General features: G+C 55.7%; 2 protein-coding genes across 3 annotated transcripts in view; both read right to left on the bottom strand.

Moving 5' to 3' along the window:
• Positions 1-430: 430 nt before the first annotated feature.
• On the bottom strand, positions 431-2,233 carry HES6 (hes family bHLH transcription factor 6). 2 transcript variants are annotated; one of them, XM_087424616.1, is made up of 4 exons: positions 2,083-2,233; positions 1,917-2,003; positions 1,733-1,814; positions 431-1,469 (listed from the first exon to the last, which is right to left on the bottom strand). In XM_087424616.1, the coding sequence occupies exons 1-4, from the start codon at positions 2,161-2,163 to the stop codon at positions 1,045-1,047; spliced, it is 675 nt and encodes a 224-aa protein (XP_087280742.1). In that variant the 5' UTR covers positions 2,164-2,233; the 3' UTR covers positions 431-1,044. The 2 variants fall into 2 exon arrangements, with proteins under 2 accessions (XP_087280742.1, XP_087280743.1); XM_087424617.1 differs by having other exon boundaries at positions 1,189-1,469; positions 1,773-1,814.
• A 6,270-nt stretch (positions 2,234-8,503) lies between these two features.
• The window catches only part of PER2 (period circadian regulator 2), a 41,481-nt gene continuing 24,220 nt past the window's right edge, over positions 8,504-25,764 (bottom strand). The window contains exons 11-23 of the mRNA XM_087424615.1: positions 25,053-25,206; positions 24,654-24,762; positions 23,647-23,772; positions 23,089-23,173; positions 21,690-21,852; positions 21,480-21,604; positions 20,476-20,640; positions 18,995-19,249; positions 15,603-16,423; positions 13,906-14,092; positions 12,729-12,921; positions 11,396-11,546; positions 8,504-8,814 (exon numbers count right to left, since the gene is read on the bottom strand). Of these exons, the coding sequence (XP_087280741.1) occupies positions 8,692-8,814; positions 11,396-11,546; positions 12,729-12,921; positions 13,906-14,092; positions 15,603-16,423; positions 18,995-19,249; positions 20,476-20,640; positions 21,480-21,604; positions 21,690-21,852; positions 23,089-23,173; positions 23,647-23,772; positions 24,654-24,762; positions 25,053-25,206 (2,657 nt within the window). The 3' untranslated portion in view covers positions 8,504-8,691. The remainder of the gene's footprint in view (positions 8,815-11,395; positions 11,547-12,728; positions 12,922-13,905; positions 14,093-15,602; positions 16,424-18,994; positions 19,250-20,475; positions 20,641-21,479; positions 21,605-21,689; positions 21,853-23,088; positions 23,174-23,646; positions 23,773-24,653; positions 24,763-25,052; positions 25,207-25,764) is intronic.

Here is a 25,764-nt window from a genome sequence, read left to right as displayed (position 1 = left end):
CATGCTCATGGATCCTAAAACAGGTCTTTGAAAGAAACTTCAAAACCACATGGCTAGCAATTAGGCATCAGTTTTATTTCTGGAAGCTCATGAACCAGGGACAGGCTGTTTCCGTATGGCTTAGTTACTCGGAAGACAAACCCTGTGCCAATGGTATCCATCTCCAGGATGCACACAACTCCCAGGGAGAGCAGGCCAGGCCTGAGGACCTGCTGGGGAAACCCATCTGGAGCTGCCTGGCAATGGGGAGGCGGGAGCACTGTCCACCGTGAGATGTGCCAAGGGGTGTCCCGTCTCCACCGCCATTACATCACTCACTTTGCTGACAAAGGGTGAGAGGTTTTAACAACCTTCACCAGCATGAGATACAGGAAAAAGTGCTTTAGTATTTACACATTTCATACATCAATGACACCACATCATTCTGTAATACTTCAGAAGGGTAACTAACTCTCCAAAATCCTTTATTTAATAGAATTGGAACATTTGTTGGCAACCTAATACACAAACTCAAGTGTGCTAAATGTAAGACATACAGAGAGCCTTACAGACAGGCTTCCTGCTCCTCGGCAGCTGTGGGCACCTGCCTCCCCGCTGTGTCCTGGATGAAGTGGCAAGTTCAAGCTTCTGCTCAGGCCAGGGCTGCCAGGGCCTGAGGTCTCCCTCTGCCTGGACGCTAGTGCCCAGCACTGAGGAGAGGCTCAGCACCACTCTGGTCACCTCTGCCCCCAGACCCACTGTGCCTGGGACAGTGGCTGGGACAGGTGAACTCGGAGAGCCCTGGTAGCTCTGCAAGATTTTTCCTCCTGCCTGTGGCTCTCTCCCTCCACCCAACCCGGGACTGTGGGGCCACAAAGTTACTTCCTCAAGAAACGGGCCTAGGGGCCTGACAGGGCTGGTCCTCCCAGACTGCCCTGTAAGCCGTAGGCTGGAGGAGGGGGGCAGGCAGACCTGGGAGACATCGAGGACCCTGTCCCATCACATCAGGACCCCAGGGAGGAGGGAGTAGAGAGTGAGAAGGCTGGGCCCACCCCCGCAGGCTGGTCACCACGGCCTCCAGATGCTCTGGGATATGCGGGCAGCAGTCAGGCTGCCCAGGGCCGGGAGCACCGAGTCCGGCCCCTCAACAGGCGCCCGACTCAGTTCAGCCTCAGGGGCCTCCTCCAGATCGGAGCACAGGTCGTCCCCGGGGCCCGGAGGGCTGGGCAGCGGCGACCCCAGAGCCCCTCCCGTGGGCCAGCCGCTCCGCCCAGGGGCTCCGGGCGGCCCGGCCAGGGCGTCCCCCAGCAGATCCCGGAAGCTGCTGCCCTCGCGCAGCGGCATGGACTCAAGTAGGTGGTTCAGGAGCTCGGCGGCCACGGTGGCGTCGATGGCCTGACATGTGGACACGAACGTGTGCACCTCGTGCATGCACTGGATGTAGCCGGCGGCGAAGCGCTCGCTCGCTTCCGCCTGCAGCTGGTCGCGCTCTGCGCCGGGGGGTGGGAGGGAGAGAGCCGAGCCAGCCCGGTGAGGGGCGACTGCGGTGGCCGGCCCGCCCGGCCTGCGAGGACAGGGCTCACCCAGGAGACGCGGGCGTGCACCCTGCGCCGGGGGAAGCCCTCGCCGCCGACAGCACAGGAGCGCTGGGCGGGGAAGTCCTCGGTCCGGGCAGGGACGGGCTGGGCAAAGGGGCCCCGCGCCCGGGGGGCCAGCGCCCGCAGCCCCCGCCCGCGTGCCCCCCGCCACTCACCGCGCGCCCGGCCCCGCAGCGCGCCCTGCACGCGCCGCACCGTCAGCTCCAGCACCTCGGCGTTCTCCAGCTTGGCCTGCACCTGCGCCGGCGGGCGCGCCGGGTGGGGAGGGGCGGTGAGGCCGGGCCGGGCCGCGACGCCGCGCCCGCCCGCAGCCCCCGGGCGCGCTCCCGCCCGCCTCACCTCGGCGCCCGCCAGCAGCAGCCGCAGCTCCTGCAGGCTCTCGTTGATCCGTGCGCGCCGCTTCTTCTCCACCAGGGGCTTCCGGGCCTGCGGGCAGCCGGCGACTGAGCCCCGGGCCGCGCGGTCCCCGCCCGCCCGCCCGCCCGCCCGCGGCCCCGGCCCGCACCTTGCGGTCCCCTCGCGCCTCCCAGCCGTTCTCCTCCTCCCGGCCCGCACGATCCCGCCCGGGCGCCAGAGGCGGAGCCATGGCCTCAGCGCCCGGTCCGCGGCGAGCGCGCTGAGCGCCCGCGCCCCTCGCAGCGCCGCCCCGCCGCCCCGGCTCCCGGCGTCTTCCGCCCGCGGCGGCCCGCCCCTTTTATAGCGGCTCATTTGCATCTCAATGCGCCGATTGGCCGCGCGGGCCGGGAGCGGCAGGCCGCCAGGCGCGCCGCGGGCAATGGGAGCCGCGCGCTTTGTCCGGCCCGCCGCCGGGGTCGGCCGGCAGCTGGCGGGGCGTGGTCGGCGGGCGGGGCCCCCAGCCCGGCCTCCGCGCGACCCCCGCAGGAGGGGCACCCGGGCGGGCGGTGACCCGGGAGCTGCGGCCCTGGGTGCTCAGTCTCCCTCCCTACCCTGAGCAAGGCCCCCAGGTGAGCAGGAGCTCACCCATGTGTTCATTCGTGCATTCTCACTCGACTTCGTTCATCGAAGGTGCCTCTCGGTAGAGCGCTCCTGCGCCGGTGCCCGGGTGCTGGGTCCTGGGGGCAGAGCCACCGTTAAGGCCGCGGTCTCCGGACCTGAAGGCGGGTATGCGTCTGGGCTGGGCTGGCTGCGGAGCCCCGGGAAGGTGGGGCCCATGGGGCCTCGGGGGTTGGAGCGGGCCTGTGGCCCCCGTGCGTTTCTTGTGGACTTGTGGGTCCCGACGCCGGACCCTGGACGCCGCCCCGCGCCCGCGTGGGGATCCCAGTGGGACGGGTCCGCGGGTCGCGCTCCTCCTCCGGGCTCTACTCTGGTCATTCCCCCACTCCCGCCCGTCCTTCCCTGGTCCGCACCCCCCAGATGCCCCTTCTTCCCTGCTCCCCCCAACCCCAGCTGCCCGTTCTTTCCTGGTCATCATCGCCGGCCGCCCAGAGGCCCCCATCTCCCCCTAATCTCCTTGGCTCCCCCGGCCCCCCTTTGACCTCCCTTTCCCCCTCAACCAGCCCCCCGCCCGCCCTCCTCTGGCTCCCCCCACCCCACCGCCCTTCCCTGGTCCCCTCCCTGTTCGTTCACCCCGGCCCCGGCCCCGCCAGTCCCCGTCGCCACCCCGTCCCCCCTCGGCTCCCTCCCCCCGCCATGCTCGCGGAGGCCGCCGTCTGGTCCCCGTAACTTGATGCCCGTGACAGTTGGCAGCTGCAGCCGCTTCGGCGGAGAAAAGCGGCGGCCGCCCCAGGAGCGACAGGTGTTGGCCGTGCCTTTGTCTCGGCCGCTTTGTCCGGCGGGCGGGCGGCGGGCGCGCCTGTGTCGGCCAGACGACTGCCACCTCCACCGGGCCGCCCAGCTGCCGGCGTGGCCTCCCGACTGCGGGCTGCGTGGGCGATGGGGCGGCACCCTTGGGCAGCGCCCTGGGGACCCCGGCCTGGGCCCTGCTCCGCGGGCCTAGGTCCACGCCGCCGCCAGGCAGAGCTGGAATGCCAAGAAGCCTTCTGGCCGTCAGGGCTTTGGGCGCGGGGAGCCTTCCTCCTGGAGCAGGCTCCCACCCACCTTCAGTGGCTATTTCCTCACTGTTCAGCTCTCAGCTTCCCTATCCATCTGCCTGGTGGGAGCACACCCACCCTGCAGCAGCACTGCACCCTTACCCAGTCCCCCACTACTCAGGATTGGGATTGTCAGGGTCTGGTCTGCGCCCCTCCAGGCTGTGAGCATCCCTGGTCAAGGGTACAGTCTGACCTAGGACCCCCAATCTACTCCCAGCACAGAGCCCCGCCCTACAGAAGCAATAGGAAAGGTGAGAGGGTGTCCCAAGCCTGGCTGGAAGGCAGCAGGGGAAGGGAACATCCAGGGACTGCAGTGTGGTGGGGCGACAGAATACCCAGCACCCTCTGCACCCCCCAACACCCCCTCCCCCATCAGCCACCCACCCCCTCCAGGTGGCTATTTCACCTTGGGCTCCCCACCAGAGGGACCGCCACAGGCAGGGCAAGTTGGTTGAGAGGTTTGAGGGTTCCCAAAGTTACCTCACTGACTCTATAACTAGCAGGGAGCCCCTTCTGCTGATTTTCACCTGACCCCGTGCTGCCTCTTGGTTGCCTCTCCGTGAGCAGGCCCCTGAGACCTCCTCAGCCCCGCCTTGCTCGTCCAGGTATTACTTCAATCACCCCCTGTTGTCCTCAGTCTCCCCCACAAGCCGGCAAGCTCAGCTCTGTTCCTCCCGCCCTTCCCTGGCTGTTCAGTGACCCAACAGCCCGTCCCTCTCTACTCCTAGCCATGAGGCTGACAGGGTTGGGGGCAGGGGCTTGAGTGGTGGACCCCAAGAGAGCCCAGAGCTGGCCTGTAACTCTACTCTTTTCCACCATTTGTACATTTATCACCCCGGGGAAGGAGACCCCCCCCCCAAGTAACTACAATTAAGCTTCCATTACTTTGAGAAACTGCGATATGGAAAAATACACTCAGTGATATTTCTTGTACTCTGATTCTTACTCCTCCCATTATCCATTATATCGTTTGAACAAAGCCAAACAGGTAATTTAGAATGCTCTCCATGAAAAGCAGTTCATATTAGAACAGAATGATCAAAGCCTTGGGGGAGGCCTCTGGAAAAAGATTAATAGAAGACTTGACAGGATGGGGTACTGAGTGTGGGGAGCAGAGGAGGACATGATAAAGGCAAATGGTGCAAGCAAAAAATGAAAGGCAACTAGGAACTCCAGGAAAAACAAAAAGCTGTCCAAGAAGAGAAATGTAATCTTAGCTCATTACTTGGCTCTGTAGCCAATTCTTTCATAGTCACAACAATGTAACACGGTTCAGAAGGTTTCAACACTTAGAATCAATCTATAGAGAAGGCAAGGAAGGCTTAATTATGGTCACAGGACATGATATAAAGTTGATTTTGTAAAAACAAAAGGACAGTGACATTGTCAGAAGGGAGGAGGCTAAAGGGAGGGCTAGGGACCTCAAAAGCCTTGTCTTACATGGGGTGGGAGAATTGAGGAATGCTGTCTACAGTTGAAAGAAAGAGAAATTAAATGCTAGGATATGCCTCAGTGTGACCAATTATCCTTGGGGAAAAAAGCATAAGGATAGAGCAGGGTATATGAATCAGTAGAATCCTTCTTGGTTGGACTGGAGGCTGCCCAAGGTCCCATCTTTGAAGTCAGCCTCAATTTCCCTTAGTGGGAACATTGGCTGGCTGGCTTGGCCTTTTCCTCCCAGAAGCCTGGCTACTTTATCTCAGGGCCACCAGACCCTCTCTTCCTCCTTCGTACCTACCCTAGCAGACCAGCTTCCTGCCATTTGTCCCTTGAACGGATCCCACCTTCAAAAGTTGCCTGAGCACAGACTTCCTGAGCATTTGAGCCCTTTGATCCTCTCAGATCCAGGAACAGAGGCCAGCAGAGGCTGGGCAGGGCTCTGGTGGCCACAGGGGGACCAGTTAGTGGCAGAAGTGGCAGGCCATAAATCTCCAGGGAACAAAGGCAGTGGCCAGCCTGTAGATGTCCAGGCCTCTTGTGGGCAATCAGCCCAGGAGGCTCAGAAAAAGTCCTTTTGGTTTGGAAATAAAGGGGGGGGGGGTGCACTTGGGGTTATATGGTAAATAAAAATGCAATTAGGAGTGCCCAAAGGCACTCAGAAGTTCAGTGAAACAGCCACATCTGGCATTTAGGGCCAGTTTGTAGAGGCCTCTGTGCTCACTGGGAGGACTTTGCCTTTTGTCCCTCCCACCTCCATCACCACTTGGATTTACGTGGCCAGGCCAGGAGGCAGAGAGTAGAGCCCTCCCTCCTGCTCAGGGAGCTACTAGGAGGCTGGGCACTGGGTCCGGGATCCATTCATCTCCCTGCTCTAACTCCCACAGTCCTGGTGTGAAAAGGGGGAGGAAGTGGGGAGCAGGCCTTACTGTTTTGACCAGGCCCCGCAGGGCTTCATCATTGTGGAAGGAAGGACTCGGCAGGTAGGGTGTGAGGAGATTGTGATGGCTGCCTGTGTTGCCTCCAACAGGGACACGAGGCCTTTCAGGCCGGTGTCCTTCAGACCTCTCTGCCTTCAGGCCCGTGGCCAGCATATAGGCAGAAGGGACAGACAACCCAGAGCAGGGAAAATGGGAAGAGTAGGTTCCTGGGGTCACGTCAGGGGCTGAGCCAAGCAGCTCCACCCCTCTGTCTGCAAGTGAAAAGACTGTGGGAGGACTGGATTATAGGATTAGATGTACAGCATAGAAAGTTCAACCAGTGGCTGCTGGCCAAGGAGTGAGGAGCACGTTGAGGGTGTGTGCAAGAGAGAAGCGTCTTTAAAACAGACAGGCAAGGACCAGCGAGCAGCATGCTGTGCAGGGCAAGAGAGGCAGGGAGGCCTTTGAGAGAGCAGCAGCTCTAACGCAGAATTTGTAGAGTTTTTAAAAAAAATCCTTTGGTAATCTTTGATCTCTTATTGTTTTTGCTCTGTGCTACATTGAAAATACATACAATTAAAAATAAAAATATACTTGCTTTATTTACCAGTTTTCTAAAAGGCAAAAAAGTCATAAAAAGACACAAGCTGTCAGACATACATATTGCACTGGGTGGAGAAGGTCTGGTTCGCGCGTGAACAGACCATTTGTCCCGCAAGGTTAACAGGTCATCGCACAGACTGAGAGCTTATTTACATCTCTTCTTAGGAATGTATTAAAAAGAAGGCTCAGTTTAAAATTGAGAAAAAGTTTTTATAACACCCGTGTAAGCACACAGACTAAAGAAACATACGATTCGATGCGTGGCACCGTGTAAACAATTTCACAAAATGCTCCTAGTGTCAGCTTCTCAGCGCGTGTTGAAGCGATGCAGTTAACAATCAATGAGTACACATTAAATAATAAAATAATGCTGATGGTAAACATCCAGAACAGTAGAGAATGTTTTGGCAGTTTTGTGTTTAGGTAACATACATGTGACCTTGACTAGTGTCCAATCCCTTAATGATCTGACTTCAGAGGCAGGAAGCAGTTTGCAGCATCTGATTTCCACACAAATACACAGACCACTACCTCTTTTGGGGCATCTGAAGGTGATGATACTTTGTGAATTAAAAAAAAAAAATTAAACAGTGTTCTTGTGTTTGAGTTTATAAAAAATAGAATTAATAGTCAGGCATAAGACGGTTTTACTATGAAAACCAACTGGATTACAGGATGTCACTTGCTCTAGTAGCCGCTTCTCCAGCAGAGAACAAGAGAACCCTGCTTCCTTTTCAGTTTCTACAGACTCAATCCAATTTTACGTCAATGGTTTCATCAGTGGTAACTTCTCATTCACTCCAGGGACCAATATAAAAATTTTCCAAATAATCTATGGGATAATGATGCAACGTGAGGTTTTGTACAAGTTGGGCAGACTGCCCTCACTCTTCCCCAAGTGTCCCAATGACCTGAAAGTGCTGGTGGCGCTAGTGGACATCACTGCAGCGACCGGAAGCTGCACCACACGAGGTCAAGCTCATGGAAAGACTGAGGGCCAACATCCCAGCCCAGGGTGCGGTGGAGAGGCGAGCTCACAGCACCCAGGAAAACACTGATGCACGCAGTCACCGCCCGCTCACAGCGTCAGCAGCTGCTCTCTGACAGGAGAGGGCGCTGGCTTGGCTGGGCCACAGCTGATGCCTGCAAGGCTCCAACCAAAGAACAAACACACATGGGTCCCAAATGTGGCGATCGAGGCCTGGTTTGCAGAGGGAAGTCACGGTGAAGAGGTGACTGACAGCATATTTTATCTACATATTGGTCATGGTCTGAAAATGACGTAGAAATATACAGAAGGGTCTGGGTGTGTATTAATCTGACGGAGCTGGTCACACAAACCACTAGGCTACATTAGTCCAAAGAGCAGTTCAACTTTGTTCACCCCAAATGAAAGCTACGTCAGATTGAAATGCTTGCCACTACAGCACCTGAAGCCAAACTACGCTTCACACCGTTTCATGTGAAACATTTAGAAAGAAAATTAGGAGAGGCTGTGATCTCCACTTGTTATCTTTTAAAAACATCTAGTTTGACTAAATAATACTTTAGATAAAAAGCAGCCCCCGAGAGAGGACAGAATTTGTTCTGATCCAAACCCACCCTGGGAAAGCTCTGGAAGGCTGGTGCCCTCAGCTCAGAGTTGCGGGTGGCATCCTAGCTGTTGGTTATAGCCAGGTATGATGCCTCGGACAACCCACAGGAGGCCAGTGGACACGGGTGCACTGGACAGAGGCCTCACTGCGGTCCCAGGACTTCTGAGAGCTCTCAGGCTCTTCCCCGACACTTACAATCAGGGATTCAGTCTTTCTCAAGTCAAATAACAACGAAAATCTCTTCCCCTGTCCCCCAAAATTCCATATTTATATTTTAAATATAAAAATGTGTTTCTTCCCAAACCCTTCCCACCCTCCACAGTTTTAAATCACCCCTTCAGAAAACTATGTTTTTTTTCCTAAAACAAAAAAAAGCAACATAAGTATATCTGTCCATTTCATTAGAAACAAACGTGAAGCTCTTTCATCTCTTCCGAGCACCATCTAATGTAGATCGCTGGTGGTCGGGGCTGGGAGTGCGGTTACCACTGCTCTTCGTTTCTCTGACTCAGTGGGGTCCATTTTCCTCCTTTTTGGTGTCTGTCACTTCACTGTGTCCCAGGGTAGGGATATCTTCTTCATATGGTACACAAATGGTACCTTTTCCCTCGTTTTCACAGTAAACACATTCCTTAAGGAAAAATGTAAAATCAGTAACAAAAATGAGATCTTCATTACAAAAAAGTATGTTACCCTGAGTGAGGTGCAGGTGACCAGCGGTTAGCCGTGAGGCTGCCGGAGGAGAGCCAGGAGGACAGGCAGCCTCTGAGGTGCCGCTGGGCCGTGGAACCCCGCCTGCCCTCGAAGGAGCCCAGAGCTGTTCCCAAGGGGCCCCTACTCCCAGCTCCCCAAGGCCAGCGGAGAGTCGGGGCCCTTATCTGAAAGGCAGCTTTGCATGGGGTGGGGGGCAGTGTAAACCAGCAGGCTCAGGCTCCATTCTTGTCCTCCTCCTTCTGCCTGTGGGACCTGGAGTTAAGTTACCCACTGTTTCTAACCTTGGTCTTCTAATCTGTAAAATGAGACATCGACAATGGACCGTCCCATTTGCTAATTCCCCAACTATCTGTGTAGCACCTGTCGTGTTCCAGGCACGTTCTAAGCATTGGGAGTCAGCAGTGAACAAAGACGAAAATCCCGCCCCAGTGGAGGTGACATCCTAGTAGGGGAGAGGGACAATAAATGAAATGGGAAGTGCTCCACATTGTATTAAAAGGTGGGAAGTGCTAGGTTGACGTGGAACCAGGCATGTGGAGGACGTCTGTAATTTTACACTGGATATTCAGAAAAGGCCACAGAGAAGGTGGTGTTTTTAAAGTATGTCCACAAATTCTTTGACACTCCTCCCCTTAGGCATGGGCTGGACTCAGGGACTTGCCTATAACAGAGGATGTGATGGAAGTGACATGTGTGACTTCTGAGACTGGGTCATAAAAGGCGCTGCGGCTTCCTCGTGTTCTCTCTGGGGAAGCCAGCTGCCACGTCACGAGGACACCCATGCAGCCCTATGGAGAGGTCCACGTGGCGAGGAGCTGAGGCCTCCTACCAATAGCCAGCACCAACTGGACAAGTGTGTGAGGGAGCCTCCTTGGAAGTGGATCCTCCAGCCCCAAACCAGCCTTCAGATGACAGAAGCCCCGGCTAACATCTTGCCTTCAACCTCAGGAGAGACCCTGAGTGAGAATCACCTAGCTAAGCTGCTTTTAAACTCTCAACCCAAAGAAACAGTGGGAGATAGATAATAAATGTTTATTATTTTAAGCCACTAAGTTTTGGGGTTATTTGCTATGCAGCAATAGATAACACAGAGCATGTGAAAAAAAAGACCTGAAGGAAGCCAGAGTGAGCCACATGTCTATCTGAGGAAAGAGGATTTCCTCTTTCCTCAGAGGAAAGCAGAGGGAAGGGCAGGTGCAAAGGTCCTGAGGCAGGAGCCTGCCTGACGAGTTCAGGGAACAGCCAAGAGCCCAGTGTAGCTCAAGAGGACAGAGTGAGGGCAAGAGAAATAGACGAGATGAAAGATGTAAGGGGGGGGTCAGATGTGTATGGCTTTACAGCAATTTTCTCTGATCGAGATGGGGCACCGTTGGAAGATCTGAGCTGAGGAGTGATGTGGTCTGACTGTAGGGCACAACAGGGAACAGAGTGCAGCTAGGAGGCTATTGTGACAATCCTGGTGAGGCAGCACCATGGCTTGGACCAGGCAGGTGATGCTGCAAGTGATGGGAAGTGGCTGGTTTCTATCCACCTTGAAGGTCAAGCCAACATGATTTGCTAGTGAACCAGATGGGGTATGCGAGGAGGCGAGTTCAGGGTGACACTGAAGTGTATGGCCTGAGCAAGCGGAGTAACGGAGGCGCCTTTGAGTGGGGTGGGAAGAGAGTGCTTCTCTCTGAGGATAATCAGGAGGTGGGTCTTGGACAGATGGAGTTCGACAGAGGGCTGGGCTGGAAGGGGACGTTAGGGAATCCTAGCACATAGGGTTTCCCATCAGGAAGGAGGAGATAGTTCTGGAGGGGGTGCAGACAGAGAAGCAGTGCAAACCCTGAGTCTGGGAACCAGGCTTCAATCCCGGAGACCAGGAGGCTGGAGCAGACAACCTGAGAGCCCGGGGCTGGGCCGAGGGAGGGAGGAGCTCTGAGGGGAGGGGGCGTCCTAAATAAGGACTGTCCTGTCAGGCGAGGACAGAAAAGGCAGAGAATCAGCTGCTGGAGGACACTGAGATCTTGACAAGGGCAGCTTCCAGGGCATGGGGTTCAGGAGAGAGCAGCTGGGTACAGACGGGTCTTCGGAACTCTCCAGAAGGAACAGAGACAGATGGGGCAGCTGGAGGCGGGCGCGGCCTGGTGAGAGGAGAAGGGGGGGACCTTGACATTCCCATGTTATTTAATGGTCCACATGGATATTGAGGGTTTATGATAGGAGAGGTTTTTTTTTTTTAATTGAAAACAGAATTGAAAGAAAGAAAAACATTCAAATTTCAGGTCTCGAATGAGATCAGACATTTAGAAGACCTTTTGGGGAACAATGTTGAAAAGCCATTGGAAGAAAGTTCTTCGAAGTAGGCCTAACTGTGTCACGGCATCTTTCTTTTTTTTCATGAACTTTTTAATTTTAGAAGTTTTAACTTACAGGACAGTTGCAAAGACAGTACAGAGTGCTCCCATCCCAGTGCCTTTTCACGCAATGTCAGGAAACCAGTCCCGAGAGCTTACCGCCACGTCGACAGCCGCGGGCAGGCCGCCCGCCCGCATCCACGGGTGGACCTCCTGCAGCTCCTGCTTCTGGCCCTGCGTGAACCGGGGCTGGAACCTCTGCATCACCTTCAGCTTCTCTCTGTCCTCCTTTAAAACCGTTTCTAAATTTCTTCACAAAATATTTAGAAATGGGTGAGCTTTAGAATATCTTAAGGGGTTTTGTTTATTTAAAGAATACACTCATTTTCTACCAACTCTTTCATTATTAACAACATAAGTTTGGGGCTGGCCTGGTGGCGCAAGCGGTTAAGTCCGTGCGCTCCGCTGTGGCGGCCCACGATTCGCCGGTTGGGATCCCGGGCACGCACCAATGCACCGCTTGGCAAGCCATGCTGTAGTGGCATCCCATATAAAGTGGAGGAAGATGGGCACGGATGTTAGCCCAGGGCCAGTCTTCCTCAGCACAAAAAGAGGAGGATTGGCAGATGTCAGCTCAGAGCCGATCTTCCTCACCAAAAAAAAAAAAAAATGTAAGTTTGTTTAATGCGATTTTCCTTTCTATTTAAAATAAATTACCCTATTTAAAGTAACTTAACCTCCTTAGTAAATAATCTGTAGTTTTTCTATTAAAATGATAATCCGAGTCACGATTTTGGTTTTACTTTAGATTAGACGTGGGAGCCAGGTACCTGCAGACGTGTGGTTCTGCACGGGGTGGTTAATCTGGGAGGCTCACCGTGGAGGTGGTACAGAGAATAACCTTCCCTTCCTCCTGCCAACACGGCCGGCCTGAAGCTGCCCTAGAGCTCCCCGGCCCAGAGGCCTAGTTGTTCTGACCTCAGGGTGAATCCTCCCTCCCTCTCTCTCCCTAGCTTCCCGCACCCAGGGGGCTCTGCTGGGGCAGGGACCCTGACAGTCCCTGAGAGCAGCCTCACGTGGAGTCACAGCTGGGACACAGACCTGGGGGCACTACAGAGCAGCCAGCGGCCTCGGGCTGGTCACCTACCTCAACCCCTGGTTTCTACATGTCTAAGACACACACACCCCATTTACCCACAGGGTTACTGGGCAACAGAGCAGCAGAGATGATGTTGGCACAAATGCTCGTCAAGTGCGACACCCTGGAGGGTGGCTAGGAGCCCCTCTTCCACGAAGCCTGTAGCAGGTTACTCACTGGGCTCCGAGGGAACAGGGGAACCCTCTAGAGGGACCCTGCTTCTCTATCTGCTGTACTCAGCTCCATCTGAGATAAGGCTTCAGAGGGAAGTCCCCCCGATGGGGTGGCCTTGCTGCTTGGGGAATCCTCAACCTCAGCCCTCCACGTGTCTCTAGGAAAAGACGGAGTGGGTACCGGGAGGGCATCTGGTACGTCATCATGACGCTGTCGTCCGTGTCGGCCATCAGCAGCCAGACGGGGTCCTGCAGGACGTACTTGATGAAGTGTGTGCTTTCGTCCACGTCTGCCTTCACTTTCGCTTTGTGATTATTCTCCGAGGAGTCAATGCTTCCAAAATATTTGCTGGTGTGACTTGTGTCACTACTGCCTTTAAAAACACAGATGGGGCAGGTCAGAGCCTCTAATGCTAAGTTAAACCTCGAATAGTGTGCTCGTGTGAAGTAATGGCGATTTAGGGAGCTGAAGGCTTTCATTTGGTAACAAGGGCCTGTGTTGGTGGATTTTTCCCTTCTCTTCCCAGTTCTCGGATTATCTGGGTAATTTAAAAATAGGATATCAGCCAGTCCTACAGAGGCAATTCTCTCTTGGGGAGGCCCCGAGAGCCCTGGTGGGGCCAAGTCTTAGAAACTGGGGTCTTCTTTCCCCAGTGCTCACTACCTCTTGACTAAGCCAGACCAGGGAGAAGCCAGCTTCAGTTCTGTAAGTGGCAGGCGGTGGCCCGGTGCATGCACAGCGGCCTCCCGCAGGGCAAGAGTCCGGGCGGTGTAGGGGATGTGAACGCTCACTGCAGGGAAGCAGGGGTCTCAGCGTTTGTGGAGAGAGTGTGCATTCCCCGTTACCGTGGTTCCAGATCACACTGGAAAGATCCCGGTCGGTGAAGCACGTGGGCCATGCGCTCGGTTCACATGAGGAGAGCTAACTCAGGAAGGTGACCCACTACTGGCCCTCCTGGCACGCCCGGGGAGCCCGTGAGATGGCCAACAAGGGCCGGGGTGGGGAGGCCTGCAGGGACACCAACATGGACAGCGACAGGTCAGAGGGGATTCGGACTGGCCAGGGCCCGCCACCACGCCGGCAGAGCCAGACGGGAGGAGCACCTGCCGGCCTGTGTGAGCTGCCGTGGGCTCTGAGGAGCCGCTCGGGAGGCCAGCTGGACGCCTGTAGGGACCTGGTCTGCACCTGATACTGGGCCCAGAGCACGTGTCGGCCTGCCGCTCTGGGGCAGGATGTGGCAAAAGTGGCGGATGCCCCAGTACATCACGTGAGAATCTTCCAAACGCATCTGAAACCAAGCAGCTGAAGACACGCCCACTCCGCCAGGACCCAGGTGCTCCCATTGCCACCAACATACCTGTCCCACTTCTGGATGCTTCACAGCCCAGCAAGCCGGAGCCCAGGGAATCAGAGGTGGCAGAGGCCCCGCTTGCAGACAGGGCTGACCCTGTGCCCGAGCAGAGGTCCTCGTGCAGTAAGAGGTCAAGCAGGTGGCTGGACGTGGAGAGGGCATCGCTGTTCTGGGTGTCTGTGGGCTCACTGCACTGCAGGAACAGGGAGAAGACCCCACAGTCAGCACAAAGCACACAGAGCGAGGGTGGGGGGCGAGAAGGGCAGGGGGCTGGGAGCGGGAGCTGCGGAGGCCGTCTGCCCAAGGTCACTCAGGGACATAGCAAAGTGCATTCCTCCCTGGATCCCTGGCCCTTCCTTCACGTGCCGATGAAGAAGGCCGAGTGAACAAATCCCGTGGCTACTGAGACTGTAGTGAGAATCCTAGTGGTCTATGAATGCCATTAAATTTAATTTTGGGAGAGTCACACTAAAGACGGCAGTTTGTGGATCTATGGGGGAAAAGCCTGATGCTTGTTCCTCGGCCACGGCAGACATGGGAGCAGAAAATGCCACCGGCGTCCCAGGGCTGCTCCTCGAAGTGGGTGCGGCTCTGGCTTCCTGGCTCCTGTGCCCCGAGAGCAGGGGCGGCCTTGGGAATGTGGGAGGGGCTTGGCCTGGGAGCACCCCGGCCCTCTGATCCGTGGGGGCCCAGGACCCCAGAAACAGGAGTCAGGAGGGCGGCAGACACGCTAGGAGAGCTGGTCTGTTTGCGAGGTCCCACTTCCTGTCCCGAGAGCAAAGGCAGGGAGTCCCCACGCAGCCCCTCCTTGGGCCCCCGGACTGCACGGCCTCCGCTGATGCTACCACCAAAGCTTGTTCAGAACACAAAAGCATTTCACTAGAAATAAAATTACAATTCCATTCGCCAAATAACAATGCCACATCAGGGCCGGCCCCGTGGCTTGGCGGTTAAGTGCGCGCGCTCCACTGCTGGTGGTCCCGGTTCGGATCCCGGGCGCACACTGATGCACGGCTTCTCCAGCCATGCTGAGGCCGCGTCCCACATACAGCAACTAGAAGGATGTGCAGCTATGACATACAACTATCTGCTGGGGCTTTGGGGGAAAAAAAAAAAAGGAGGAGGATTGGCAATAGATGTTGGCTCAGAGCCCGTCTTCCTCAGCAAAAAGAGGAGGATTAGCATGGATGTTAGCTCAGGGCTGATCTTCCTCACAAAAAAAAATAAATAAATAAAAAAAGAATGCCACACCAACAGCCCTTGGGAGGATGGGACCCCAGTTTCAGAGCCCTCCTCCTTCATCCTTCCAGCTTCCCCCGTGGCCCTGCGAGGAGCCCTGGTTCCAGCACTGACCCTGACTGCGCTTTATCCCTGAAGTAGTCATGAAAACCTTCGAGGCCCAGAACAACGAGTCACGAAGTCACCTGCGGCTCCTTGGATCCTACATTTATCCTCAATCACTCCATCCTCCTTCGTTCAGATCCCAAGACAATAAAAATCTCCCACTTGTCTACCCTGATAGGGTCATTCACCCAGAAAATGTTCATTTCTAGCACACGTATTTATGTCAACATGGAAGTGGCTCGGCAGAATCCTGAGGTGTATGGAACCACCCCCGTCTGAGATGGGAACGTGCGTTTGACCTGCCCACACGGTGTCGGTTTGCTGCCCACTTTAGACAAAGAGCATCAGGATGTCCTTACGGTTGGCAGGGCCTTTGGTTGCCGGTCCCAGGATGCGCCAGGTTTGCAGTCGGGCCCCGCACCCGCCATCCCTGTGGTCCCCGCTGTCCCTGGGGCTGCGGTGCTGCCCTCGGGGCCGTCCTCTAGCTGCAGCAGGTTGAGCTGCAGGGGTGAGCTGCTGCGGGACTGGAAGAGTGGTGGGGAGGCCCTGCCCGGGGGTCCGGCGGCCGGCAGTGGGGTGGCCGCTCTCGACGCTGGTGGCTCACACTCTGCCCGAGGACAAGCACATGGCTGTTTGGGGGGCGAGGTCCGACCGGGGAACTGGGGCTGCGAGGCAGGGATCATCTCGGACGGGAAGCTAGGCTGGCCAGGGAAGAAGGCCGGGGGCAGGTTTGAGGTCACCGGGGGGAAAGAATAGCTGGGGACCACCAGTGCCATGACTGGGGTCAAGGGGGCGGCGAATGGCGGGGGCTGGACGGCAAACTCGTGCTGGGTGTCCATGGGCACTGCGGGTACCGCGAAGCCGGCGTGGGGAGCCCCAGGCGCTGCTGCCACGTTCCCTTGTGCCGGCACGACTCCTGGGGCTGGAAACACGGGCAGGGAGTAAGCTGGCAAGGGGGCGGAGAAGGGCATGGCCGGACAGCTGGACTGGGACGTGTCCGACGGTGACCAGGCGGTGGCGTTCAGGCCCACCAGCGGCGGCCGGTGGGGCATGGGCCCCCCAGACCCAGTGCTCTCGGAAGAGTCCCGAGGCTTGACCCGTTTGGACTTCAATTTTCTGTTCTTCCCAGTTTTTTTCCAAGATGAATCTATTCCAGAGGTATTTCTTAGTCCAGGAGCAACTAAAATAATGGAAAAACCAGCAGAGTTAAAATGTAAAAGTTTATGTGATTTCTATTATGTCAATTCTCAGAGACTGGCAGAGTCTCAGACACTTGAAGGCACCTCCCAGTTCAACAGTGCCCTGTGCCCAGGTGCCAGCCAGGTCCCGGCGGGTCCACCATATGGTTTTCCCTGATCTTCAGTGAAGTAAGAAAAATCAGGGCAAAACGCTGTTTTCCTGAAACCAGAGTCAATCATTTAAAGGACTGCCCTTAATTGCACGATCATGTTCCTTATTTCCTTCTGGTATTAAAATCTCCTTTCTTTCATAAAATTATAGTGATGATAAGTGGTATTAAAAAGGTTTTATTTGTCCAAAAAATAAAGAAGCTGGCACGTCTATGCTGTTCCCGAATGCTGGCTTGTGAAATCTGGAAGGTAGCACCACTGAGCTCATCGAACCTTGTTTTTCAATTTTATGAGCTTTATCACTACCGTTCCTTAAAAAGAGATGTTTGCTGCTTCACCTGTCAAACAAAGCCTGTGATTCCAGCCCGAGCAGAAGGGAACACTTGCCCTCAGAACCAAATTCTTCCTCTCTGATGACAAGTGCTGCTGAGATGATGCCTTCTTTAGGAGGGTGGAGGGACTCAACTGGTGACAGGAAGGATTCCGGGCATGTCCCCATGCCTCCCCCAGGCACAGGCCAGTGCTAGGAGCACCGTGGGCTGGGGGTCATGCTATGCCTGGGGTGGGACGGGCACTGGGATGGTCCCAGGAACCTCCGTTTTTCCTCTCACGCTCACAGGGTAACTCGGGGCTCTTGCACAGGTATGTGGGGACAGCTCCTATCAGCTGTGCCAAGGGGGCTTCCTCGCCTTTGCTACATGCTGAAGGCACTGGGCCAGCCCAAGGCAAACTGCTAAGTGGGTGCAGGTTTTGCGACTCAGACTGGTGTTTTTCCTATAGGAAATCTGTCCCCTGGTGGGACCAGTGGCTAAGCACTGGGCTCCTGCGATATCACATCAGGGTCTGGGTAGGGCTGCTGTGGACAGCTGGGCAGTCTGTGCACTGCATAAACTGCTGGGCCAAGGGGGCAAGAGGAAGCTAGAACTCTGCCCATGGGGTGGCTGTGCCCAAGGTGCGGGAGGACATTTTTTCTGTCCACAGAGTTCCCTCTATGGCCTGGCAGTAACCCTGAGTCTGGGGAAGAAGAAGAAAAGGAAAAGAATGGAAAAGACATAATCCTTAAGGAGGGTGTCAGCCTCTTTCACCTCTTAGATGTTCGCTCCTGTGTGTCTGCCTAGACACCTGGAGGGGCTGGCTCCTTGGGGCGTGTGGGTCTCCTGGGCTCACCAGCTCTGATCTGTGTCAGGCCCTGGGAGCCCAAGGAAGAGGTGGCATCTCTGATCAGCCCAGCCCCATCCGTGGGGCCTGGGATGGCGGCTGGGGGTCATGAGCCAGGCTCCTGGACCAGAAAAGGGACAAAAAAGCTAGTCTATTCTACTTTATCCTTTGCCCTTTGACCTGGCGGCTCTCGGCCTAAAGGGCAGCTGATGCCCCACAGGCTCCACCTGGCTTTGGAATCTGCAGTCTAGCCCTGAGGTCAGCCCAGCCGGGAGGGGCCGTCTTCTGGGGAGAAGGGTGCCATGTCCTCCTACAGTGTCAGCCCGACAGCTCCCTCAGGAGCCCGACACCAAATGCTCCAGCCGTACCGCACTCACACTCTCTGAGGTGAATTAGCTCGCGGCCGACCTGCTTCTCCGAGGGTCCCACCTGAGTGGCAGGTGACCTGCCCCTCGTGGTCACCCAGGCAAGAAATGTCTGGTATGGCAGCATTGCGACTGCCCCCGCCCTGTGTTCCACAGGGGCTAGCCTGGGACTGTCACTGCTATTTATAGCACTGTTCCCCTGGGAACACGAGATGACATTCTTGAGAGTGTTCCACCTGGTGGGGGATCAGAATTGGCCACCACAAAACATGTCTCTTTGCCTTATTTTCAAGAACAGAAGACTCTGAAAGAAACTTTGACCTCCCCCCACTAGCTGCCTAAAAGAAATCTAAGATAGAAGGCCTGTCCCCAGGACAGGCCATCACCATAGATGACTCTGGGTATTGATAGACTGGGAGGGTCCTTGCTAAGTTCATCGTTATCAAAGTTCTATTTACAAACATTGGCTTTTCCATCTCCATGTGAACTGCCTGCCTCCCCTTTGAAGTCTCAACCACTACCCCCAACACTCTCCTTTGTCTTTAGCTGAAAATGGTATTTAAGATGAGAGCCTCTGCCATTTTGGCGAGTTGCTCAGTTTTCCTGAGTCTCTCCCATGTTTGATTTTCTCCTGTTATTCTGTCTCATGTCAATTTAATTTGCAGCCCAGCCAGAAAGACCTAGAATGGGTAGAAGAATTCTCTTCCTCCCCTACAACCCAAACAGACCGCATCACTGGTCAAGATCCAACAACTATCTTACAAACTCACATGTCCTGAATTGGGGACATTTCACACTTTGCAAGCAGCACTGGCCTCAGTACCATTAAGAATAACATTTTTTAAAAAGTCCATATTGAATTCAGGTATCACCACTTACTTCTTTCATTCGACTGCCCCTTGGATCTTCCTTGTAAGTAATAATGGCAGTGAGACTGGAAAACGTCAAGTTTCCTGATTTCTTTGAACTTCAGCAGGAAGCTCTGCTCCTCCTTCTGGGTGTGGGCGGCCAGCACCTCCTTGGTGAGGCCCAGCTTCCGGAAGGGCTCCTTCTCCGGGCCAAGGCTGCAGGGCAGGGCAGGGCCCGCCGGGCAATCCAGGGACTCAGGCCCACTTGCAGGGTCTTCCATGGTCTCTGTAAGAGAAGACGCAGACCTCTCATCCGCAAGGGCCCTTGTCTTTTCAACAACTGGAAAAACCCACACTGCATCTACGGAGAAGAGAAATCCTCCACAGACGAGGTTACTTCACAATGCCCATGGCATGGGAATGAAAGTCGGGACGCAGCCCTTCAGCTTTCTGAGAAAGGTAGCAATAAGAGGTGAAAGCATGACAGAAAGCCCTGATCACCAGGGGGCTCCAGGGTCAGTCTTCTCAGCAAATCGAAATTTGGGGTTTCAGCCTCTGACGCTGAAGGTACCCCAGGCTGTCCTTAGCTTTTCAAGCACAACAGACTGAGGCTGGTGTGCAACCCCGTCCGGGTCAGGACCATGGGGTGTGACAGCATGATCAGTGGAATGGTGGGTGCAGGCAGGGCAGGGCAGGCGGGACCCACTGGCCGTCCTGAAAGGGGGTTTGGACACTGACTCTTTGGCTTGTACTTTTTCCTCATCATCTCTCTTTTCCAGGCAAAGCGCAAATTCAGGATTCATTTTACTCATGGCTGTGCTGAAGAACAAGACACCTCTGCGATGATGCCCTCCGCTGTCCTGCTGGTACAGGGGTACTGGCTCCTGTCCTCCAACAAGGGAGGGAGGTGTGAAGGGGTGGGTGGGGAGCCCTCGGCACCAACTAACGGGGGATTCCTGGGATCCCTGCTCAGTCAGTCCTGGGGGGCCTAGGCTCAGCACCACTGCCACCCCTTCCGTAGTCACAGACAACTGCCACCAGGTGGCGCCAGAGCGCAGTGGGGAATCAGGACAGGTGTGGCCATGCCAGCCTAGCATTTCATGCGCCTGGATTTCCCGGAACCCCTTCACTAGGCTGTGGCAGGGTAGTTCTGCACTTGGATAAACTTTTTTTTTTTTTGCAGGGAAGGATTCGCCCTGAACTAACATCTGTTGCCAATCTTCTCTTTTTTTTCCCTCCCCAAAGCCCCAGTGCATGGTTGTATATCCTAATTGTAAGTCCTTCTGGTTCTTTTATGTGAGCCGCCTCCACAGCATGGCTACTGACAGACAGGTAGTGTGCTTCTGTGACTAGGAAGCTAACCCAGGCCACCGAAGTGGTGAGAGCGCCAAACTTTAATCGATAGACCATCAGGGCTGGCTCAAGAAAATTTTAAGATGGCAGTCAAAACTTCTAATTTTTATTGTTAAAATCTGATTGCCTTCAATACCATCTAAGAACCAACAAGTGTACCTAGCTCCGGCTGTGGCTTCTTGTCGCCCACGTGGACGATGGTGCTGCTGTAGCTGCACTGGCTGGTGAGGGACACCACGCTCTCCGCCTTGCCGGGCAGCGTCAGGGAGGTCAGGTGTGCACTGACATCCGCGTGGCTGTTCACCTTGGAGGGCGATGCTGTCTCTTTATAAGAGAAGATGGAAGCAGACACAAAATGCAATAAAAATGAACCATTCAGATAAGACACGCCCCGTCTAGATGGTGCTCCAGGACCCAGGTGACCACACAGTCTGCACACATCCCGGTACGTGATTTGTCCTCAGGTATTTATTCACAGGGGACATTCTGAGATGGAAGAGTTACATTCTTACATCCCGAGTCCTCAGGGAGGAGGCAGGTGGCTGGGCAGCTGTGGACACTGTGGGTCAGGGGCCTCTGCCCAAGCCCGGAGCCCTTCCACAGGCCTGTGAGGAGGAGCTGCCCAGGCAGCCAGGAGCAGATTCTGGTGAGAGCCAGCAAGCAGTCTGTTCTCCTCACCTCGGGCTAGGGCACAGACCGTCCCTCACAGTGTGACTGTCCAATCGTGGTTCGTCAACAATGGGCTACCCGACTTCTGATCCTGGCAATGACCACCAGCAACACTCACAACATTTGAGGGGCCTGAGGTTTAATCTGACTCGTGGGGCATGCTAAGGTTCATAGCTCAGTGTTCTTCTGAGACACCACGGAAATGGGACCCACTTGAGAATGACCATGTGAGACGCCCCAGGCCACCAGCAGCCCCAGTGGGACCTGATCTCAAAGTCTAGAATCACCTTTACCTCTAACTCATAAGAAGGTTGCTGAGTTTTGAGTTAATTTGGTCATTTTTAAAATAGCCCACACCCCCATACTGTGTTCCTGAAGTTGCTCAGAATTCACACGGGAGGGAAGAAGGGGGCTCCAGGCCTTCAAATGATGCCTGACCCCACTGTAGAGGATCTAAGTTATTATGTGTTTAACAGCTCAAACAAACAAGATACCTGTGCAATGCAGCCCGGGGCTGACGGCGGCCTTCCGCTTATCGCTGCTCTTCTGTGTGCGGACGTTTGCCGGGAACTCGCACTTCCTCTTCAGGGTGGAGGCCTCGCTGCAGCTCTCCAGGTACCTGCGCAGAGGATCATAAAGGGCTCGTGTCACACAAGAGCCTGGAGAGCCGTGACAACCTCGGAGGAGGCCAGGAGTGCCCGCACCTGAAGACGTTGTCCAGGCAGCTGATCTGCTGATAGGAGCCGGCCGGCAGGTTCCTGCAGGCCAGCTCCTCGGGAGACCCGGCCTTCGGGGGGCTTGCCCCTGAGCTGTCCTCTTCCGCGGCCGGGACAACTGTCAGCTGAGCAGGGGAACTACTTTGCATTTCTGAAAGAATGACAAAAGTATTCTTTTAGTTAATGTTTGTTTCCCCCTCAAAATACACTGTGCGTTTATAAAGCATTTTAATTCTGCCTAAAGATAAGGCTGGGGGCTCAGAATACGCTTCGCAGACGCAGAGGCCCAGTGACAGCCTGATATGCAGGCAGCCGTGCAGGGGCAAGTGCTGCTGTGCCATTGCAGGAGCCTGGAGGGACTGCTGCCTGGGCTGGGGGCTCGGCAGCACTTGACCCGGGCTGTCCCCACGGTCAGGACTCAGCAGTGGGAAAGGCCGGTGCTTGAACTCCTGAAACTTTCAGGGTAAATAAGATCCCAGGTGCTTTACAGTGCACCAGTACTCCCTGCCCTGGGAGGGTCAGTTGTTTCGATCACGACCCAGCAGGAACAACAACAATAATAATAACTGCAGCTCACCGTGGACGTTTCTGTTCTTGCCCTTATCACACGCACCACGTGCTCTCCCCCGAGGGGCCCTCAAGGGCAGAGCCATGTCCTGCTCATTAGCGTGGCCCCAACACCCAGCACGGAGTGTAGCATGCAGTGTGTCCACCCAGGGCAAAGTGCACGCCTACGTATCCCGAAGGCCAAAACTCCTGGCCAAGAGGAGACCTGGGGCGGCTCATTGGAGGCTTCCTGGAGGAGGCGAGGCCTGAGGGCAAAGGATGAGCAAGAGCCCAGCAGGGGAAGGGGACTGGGGTGTGTGTGTGTGTGTACGTGCAGAGGGGCAGCATGAGCTCACGTGTGAGGGTGTGAAGTCTCAGCATGGTGAGGCGGAGTCAGGCTGCAGCTGGGGTGGGCTGGCAGCCCCGTGCCAGGGGGGCCCCATGTGAGAGGATGGCCCAAGAGCAAAGCTGGCGCCTTCTACTTCAGACAGGTTCAGGTTTGAATGTTTGCAGGAGAGCTGAGTGTGTGCGTGTGCTCACGTGAGTGTGCACATGACCCTACGGCCACTCTAGAGCGAGGAGAACAAGGGGCCGTTGCGGCAGAAACGCACACTCAGCCACATCCCGCCAGGTGCCCGAGCACGTGAGGGTCTGTGATGCCGAGTGAGCGAAGGCCCCGCTGCCCTGCGTCTCACAGACGTGGATCACTGAACAGGGAGGGGATGTGGCACACACTTAAAAGGTAAATTTCCTGCCATCCAGAGTTAAAATTAAAGCCAGGTTCCTCTTCCCACCTTGCCATACCAAAAGTTTATTAAGGAAAACAGTGAATAATTTTCACCTGTAGCAGATTTTTTCTTTTGTTCTCCAGATCCATCAGGATGATGACTTTTGTTCTTCACCTTGTTACCATTTTTACAAATTTCCTTGAAGGAAAACAAAATGAACATATTATTGACTGTAGGACACCCACTATGTACTACAGCCCATCTCCCCCACTGAGACAGAGAAAAGCCAAAATAATCCCCGCAACATAGAAGTACATTCCAAATGAGAATTCAGAGAGGCAGAGCTAGATAAAATGTATTTGATGATTCTGAAGAATGATAAAAAATAAAGCGGAATGGAAGGTTACACTCTCTTCTTTCTATCCTACAGTTAAATCTTCACTTTTGCTTGATTTGCCTGCTTTAAATAATTTTCACCCAAACCTTTAGCCAGTTTTTAGCTGCTTCCACTTTTAAGAGGTTACAGAATAAGCCCCAAGTGAGCAGTTTAGAGAGTGGCCAGGGGTAGCTAGGATTATAAAGGCATTGGTAACCAGCAAGTGGTTTTCAACGTGCTTTGTAACTCTCAAGCACGTCGGCAGACAGTTTCTCAGGGGCAGAGAGGGACGTACGGCTCTCCTCGCGCAGGAGTCCTCACGGCCATTGCTGTCACTGGAGGAGGTCTGGCTCATGAGGTGCTCGTGAGACCCGTTGCTGCCCAGGCTCCCATAGCCACTGGAGCCGCTGTGGGGGACAGGCTGGGGAGAGAGCAGACAGGAGGACTGTGGACATGGCCGGGGTGCGGCTGAGCTCTCTAGGGAGAACTATGGGTTTAGTCCCCCCACCATGCCCATTTCACAGATAAGCTCTGACCTGCCCAGGGGTGCTCGGGGAGGACGAGGTGGGGCCAAGTTTGAACCCAGGGTCAGGCTGCAGGGTGGCCTCCCAGCCTCCAACAGTGCCAGGTCCCTGGATCCCAGTCACCAGGGAGCCTCCCTAAGAGGGAATTCATTCAACCCTCTCCCTCAGCTCACAGGGCTGTGGGCCCGTCCCGGCCAGCCTAGGTTCCACTGAGGGGGTTTTGGAAACAGAAAAAGGTGCATTACACTTTTGCCACAGTCTATGGTGACCAAGAAGCACAAAGCTGCTCAGCCGTGGGGCTCACGGTGCTCACACGCATTTTTCGTGAGTGCTGTGGCCTCAAAGATAGGGAGAGGGCATTCTCAAGTCCCCTTGGAGCCGGTGCGGCGTCCTGGATGGGAGTGACCCACCCCTGGACACCCATGCAGAGCCAAGTATGGACCAGCGCCCGGGGCTCAGGGGCTGAGTCGGGGTGCAGGGGTCTGGGCATGTCCTTCAGCCGCTCGCCCAGGGCTGCAGTTCAGACACAGACGCCCAAACACGCAAGAGTAGGCAGCCCTCCTGGGCAAGCTGCAGTGCATCCACTGTCTGGGGCCTGCCGAGACTTGGCCCAAACCAGCCCACACGTTGGTACAGAGAACACACCTGGGCACCAGGGCACGGGGGAGCGGGACGGGGTGAGACGCGCCTGAGAAGGAGGGGTGGCGACCCCAGCACTCAGGGCAGCTCCGGGGCTGTGCACCGAGGGGGAGGGGAGGGCGTCAGGTGGCGCACCCACCTGCAGCAGCAGCCGGTGGATCTGCTCTGTGAGCTCCTGAATGCTGGGGTGTGGGGCCTTCTTCTCCGCGCATGGCTGAGCTGAGAACACATCCTCATTCAGAGGGCCCCTGTGCGGTGTTCATTTGTCTCTGTTAGTCTGGGCCCCATGCCGCATGCCCCTGCCGGGCCCTGCCTCCTCCCGGCAGACCCCCAGGCTGCCACCTGCCCACTCACCACCTCCCTCCTCCTGCTCACTGCTCTGCCAGAATGAGGTCCCTCCCACCCGGGGTTTGGGGGCAGGTCACCAGGGGTATGTGGTGGGAGGTGACTTGGGTCCTGGTCCCCCAGACCCGCCCTGTGCCACGTGCTGGTGGGGAAGCGAGGGCCCCGAGCCGCGCTGGGCACTAGGAGCACTCACACCCTGACTCTGTGTCTCCCGATGATGAAGGAGATCTTCCTGCTCCACGGGTTGATGAAGCTGGACCAGCTGGTGTCCAGCGTGATGTACTCTCCGTTCCGGGCGCGGAACCGGATGGGAGAAGAGTCAAAAGGCTGCCCGCCAGACTGCACGACTAGGAGAGCAAGAACAGAGATCAGGGCAAGAGGAGAAGCAGCCCGCGTCTGCGGTGGGAGAAGACAAGTCAAGATGCACTCGATTGCGGGATCGTCTGAAAACTTAAGACATGCCAACACCTCTTCAAAGCCACAGCTTTCAACCCCCCAGTTTGCTTTAAATTGCAACAAGGGACTATTTCCGGTAGCATCATTATATATTTCAGGATGCACATCTCTGCTAGCCTCGACTGGTCTTCTCTAAGGGGGACGCTTGGTGTCTCCCGTGTCTGTGAGGCCTGGGCGTGGTGGGGACATGTGTCATCCACTCCCCTGGCCTGATCACTACCTCTCCCACCACAGCAGGAAGGACCTGTCCCCAGTCCTCCCACCTGCTGGCGAAGCCAACAGTAAACATGAGATGCCAGGACTCAGGCCATGGGCCATAAAGGAACCCATGCGAGTTGACCACTCTGGATCAGTCAGCTGACAGCACTAGGATTCCAGCAGGGAGGCAGCATCCAGACCCACACATTGTTAGCCGGTTGGACCCATCTGAGTTGGGTGCCAACCTCAGG

Source organism: Ceratotherium simum, chromosome 37, assembly GCF_057802395.1.
Source record: "Ceratotherium simum simum isolate JZ-2026a chromosome 37, ASM5780239v1, whole genome shotgun sequence".
Classification (NCBI taxonomy): domain Eukaryota; kingdom Metazoa; phylum Chordata; class Mammalia; order Perissodactyla; family Rhinocerotidae; genus Ceratotherium; species Ceratotherium simum.
Note: the sequence above shows the minus strand (reverse complement) of the source record. Positions and strands in the feature narration are given on the sequence as shown.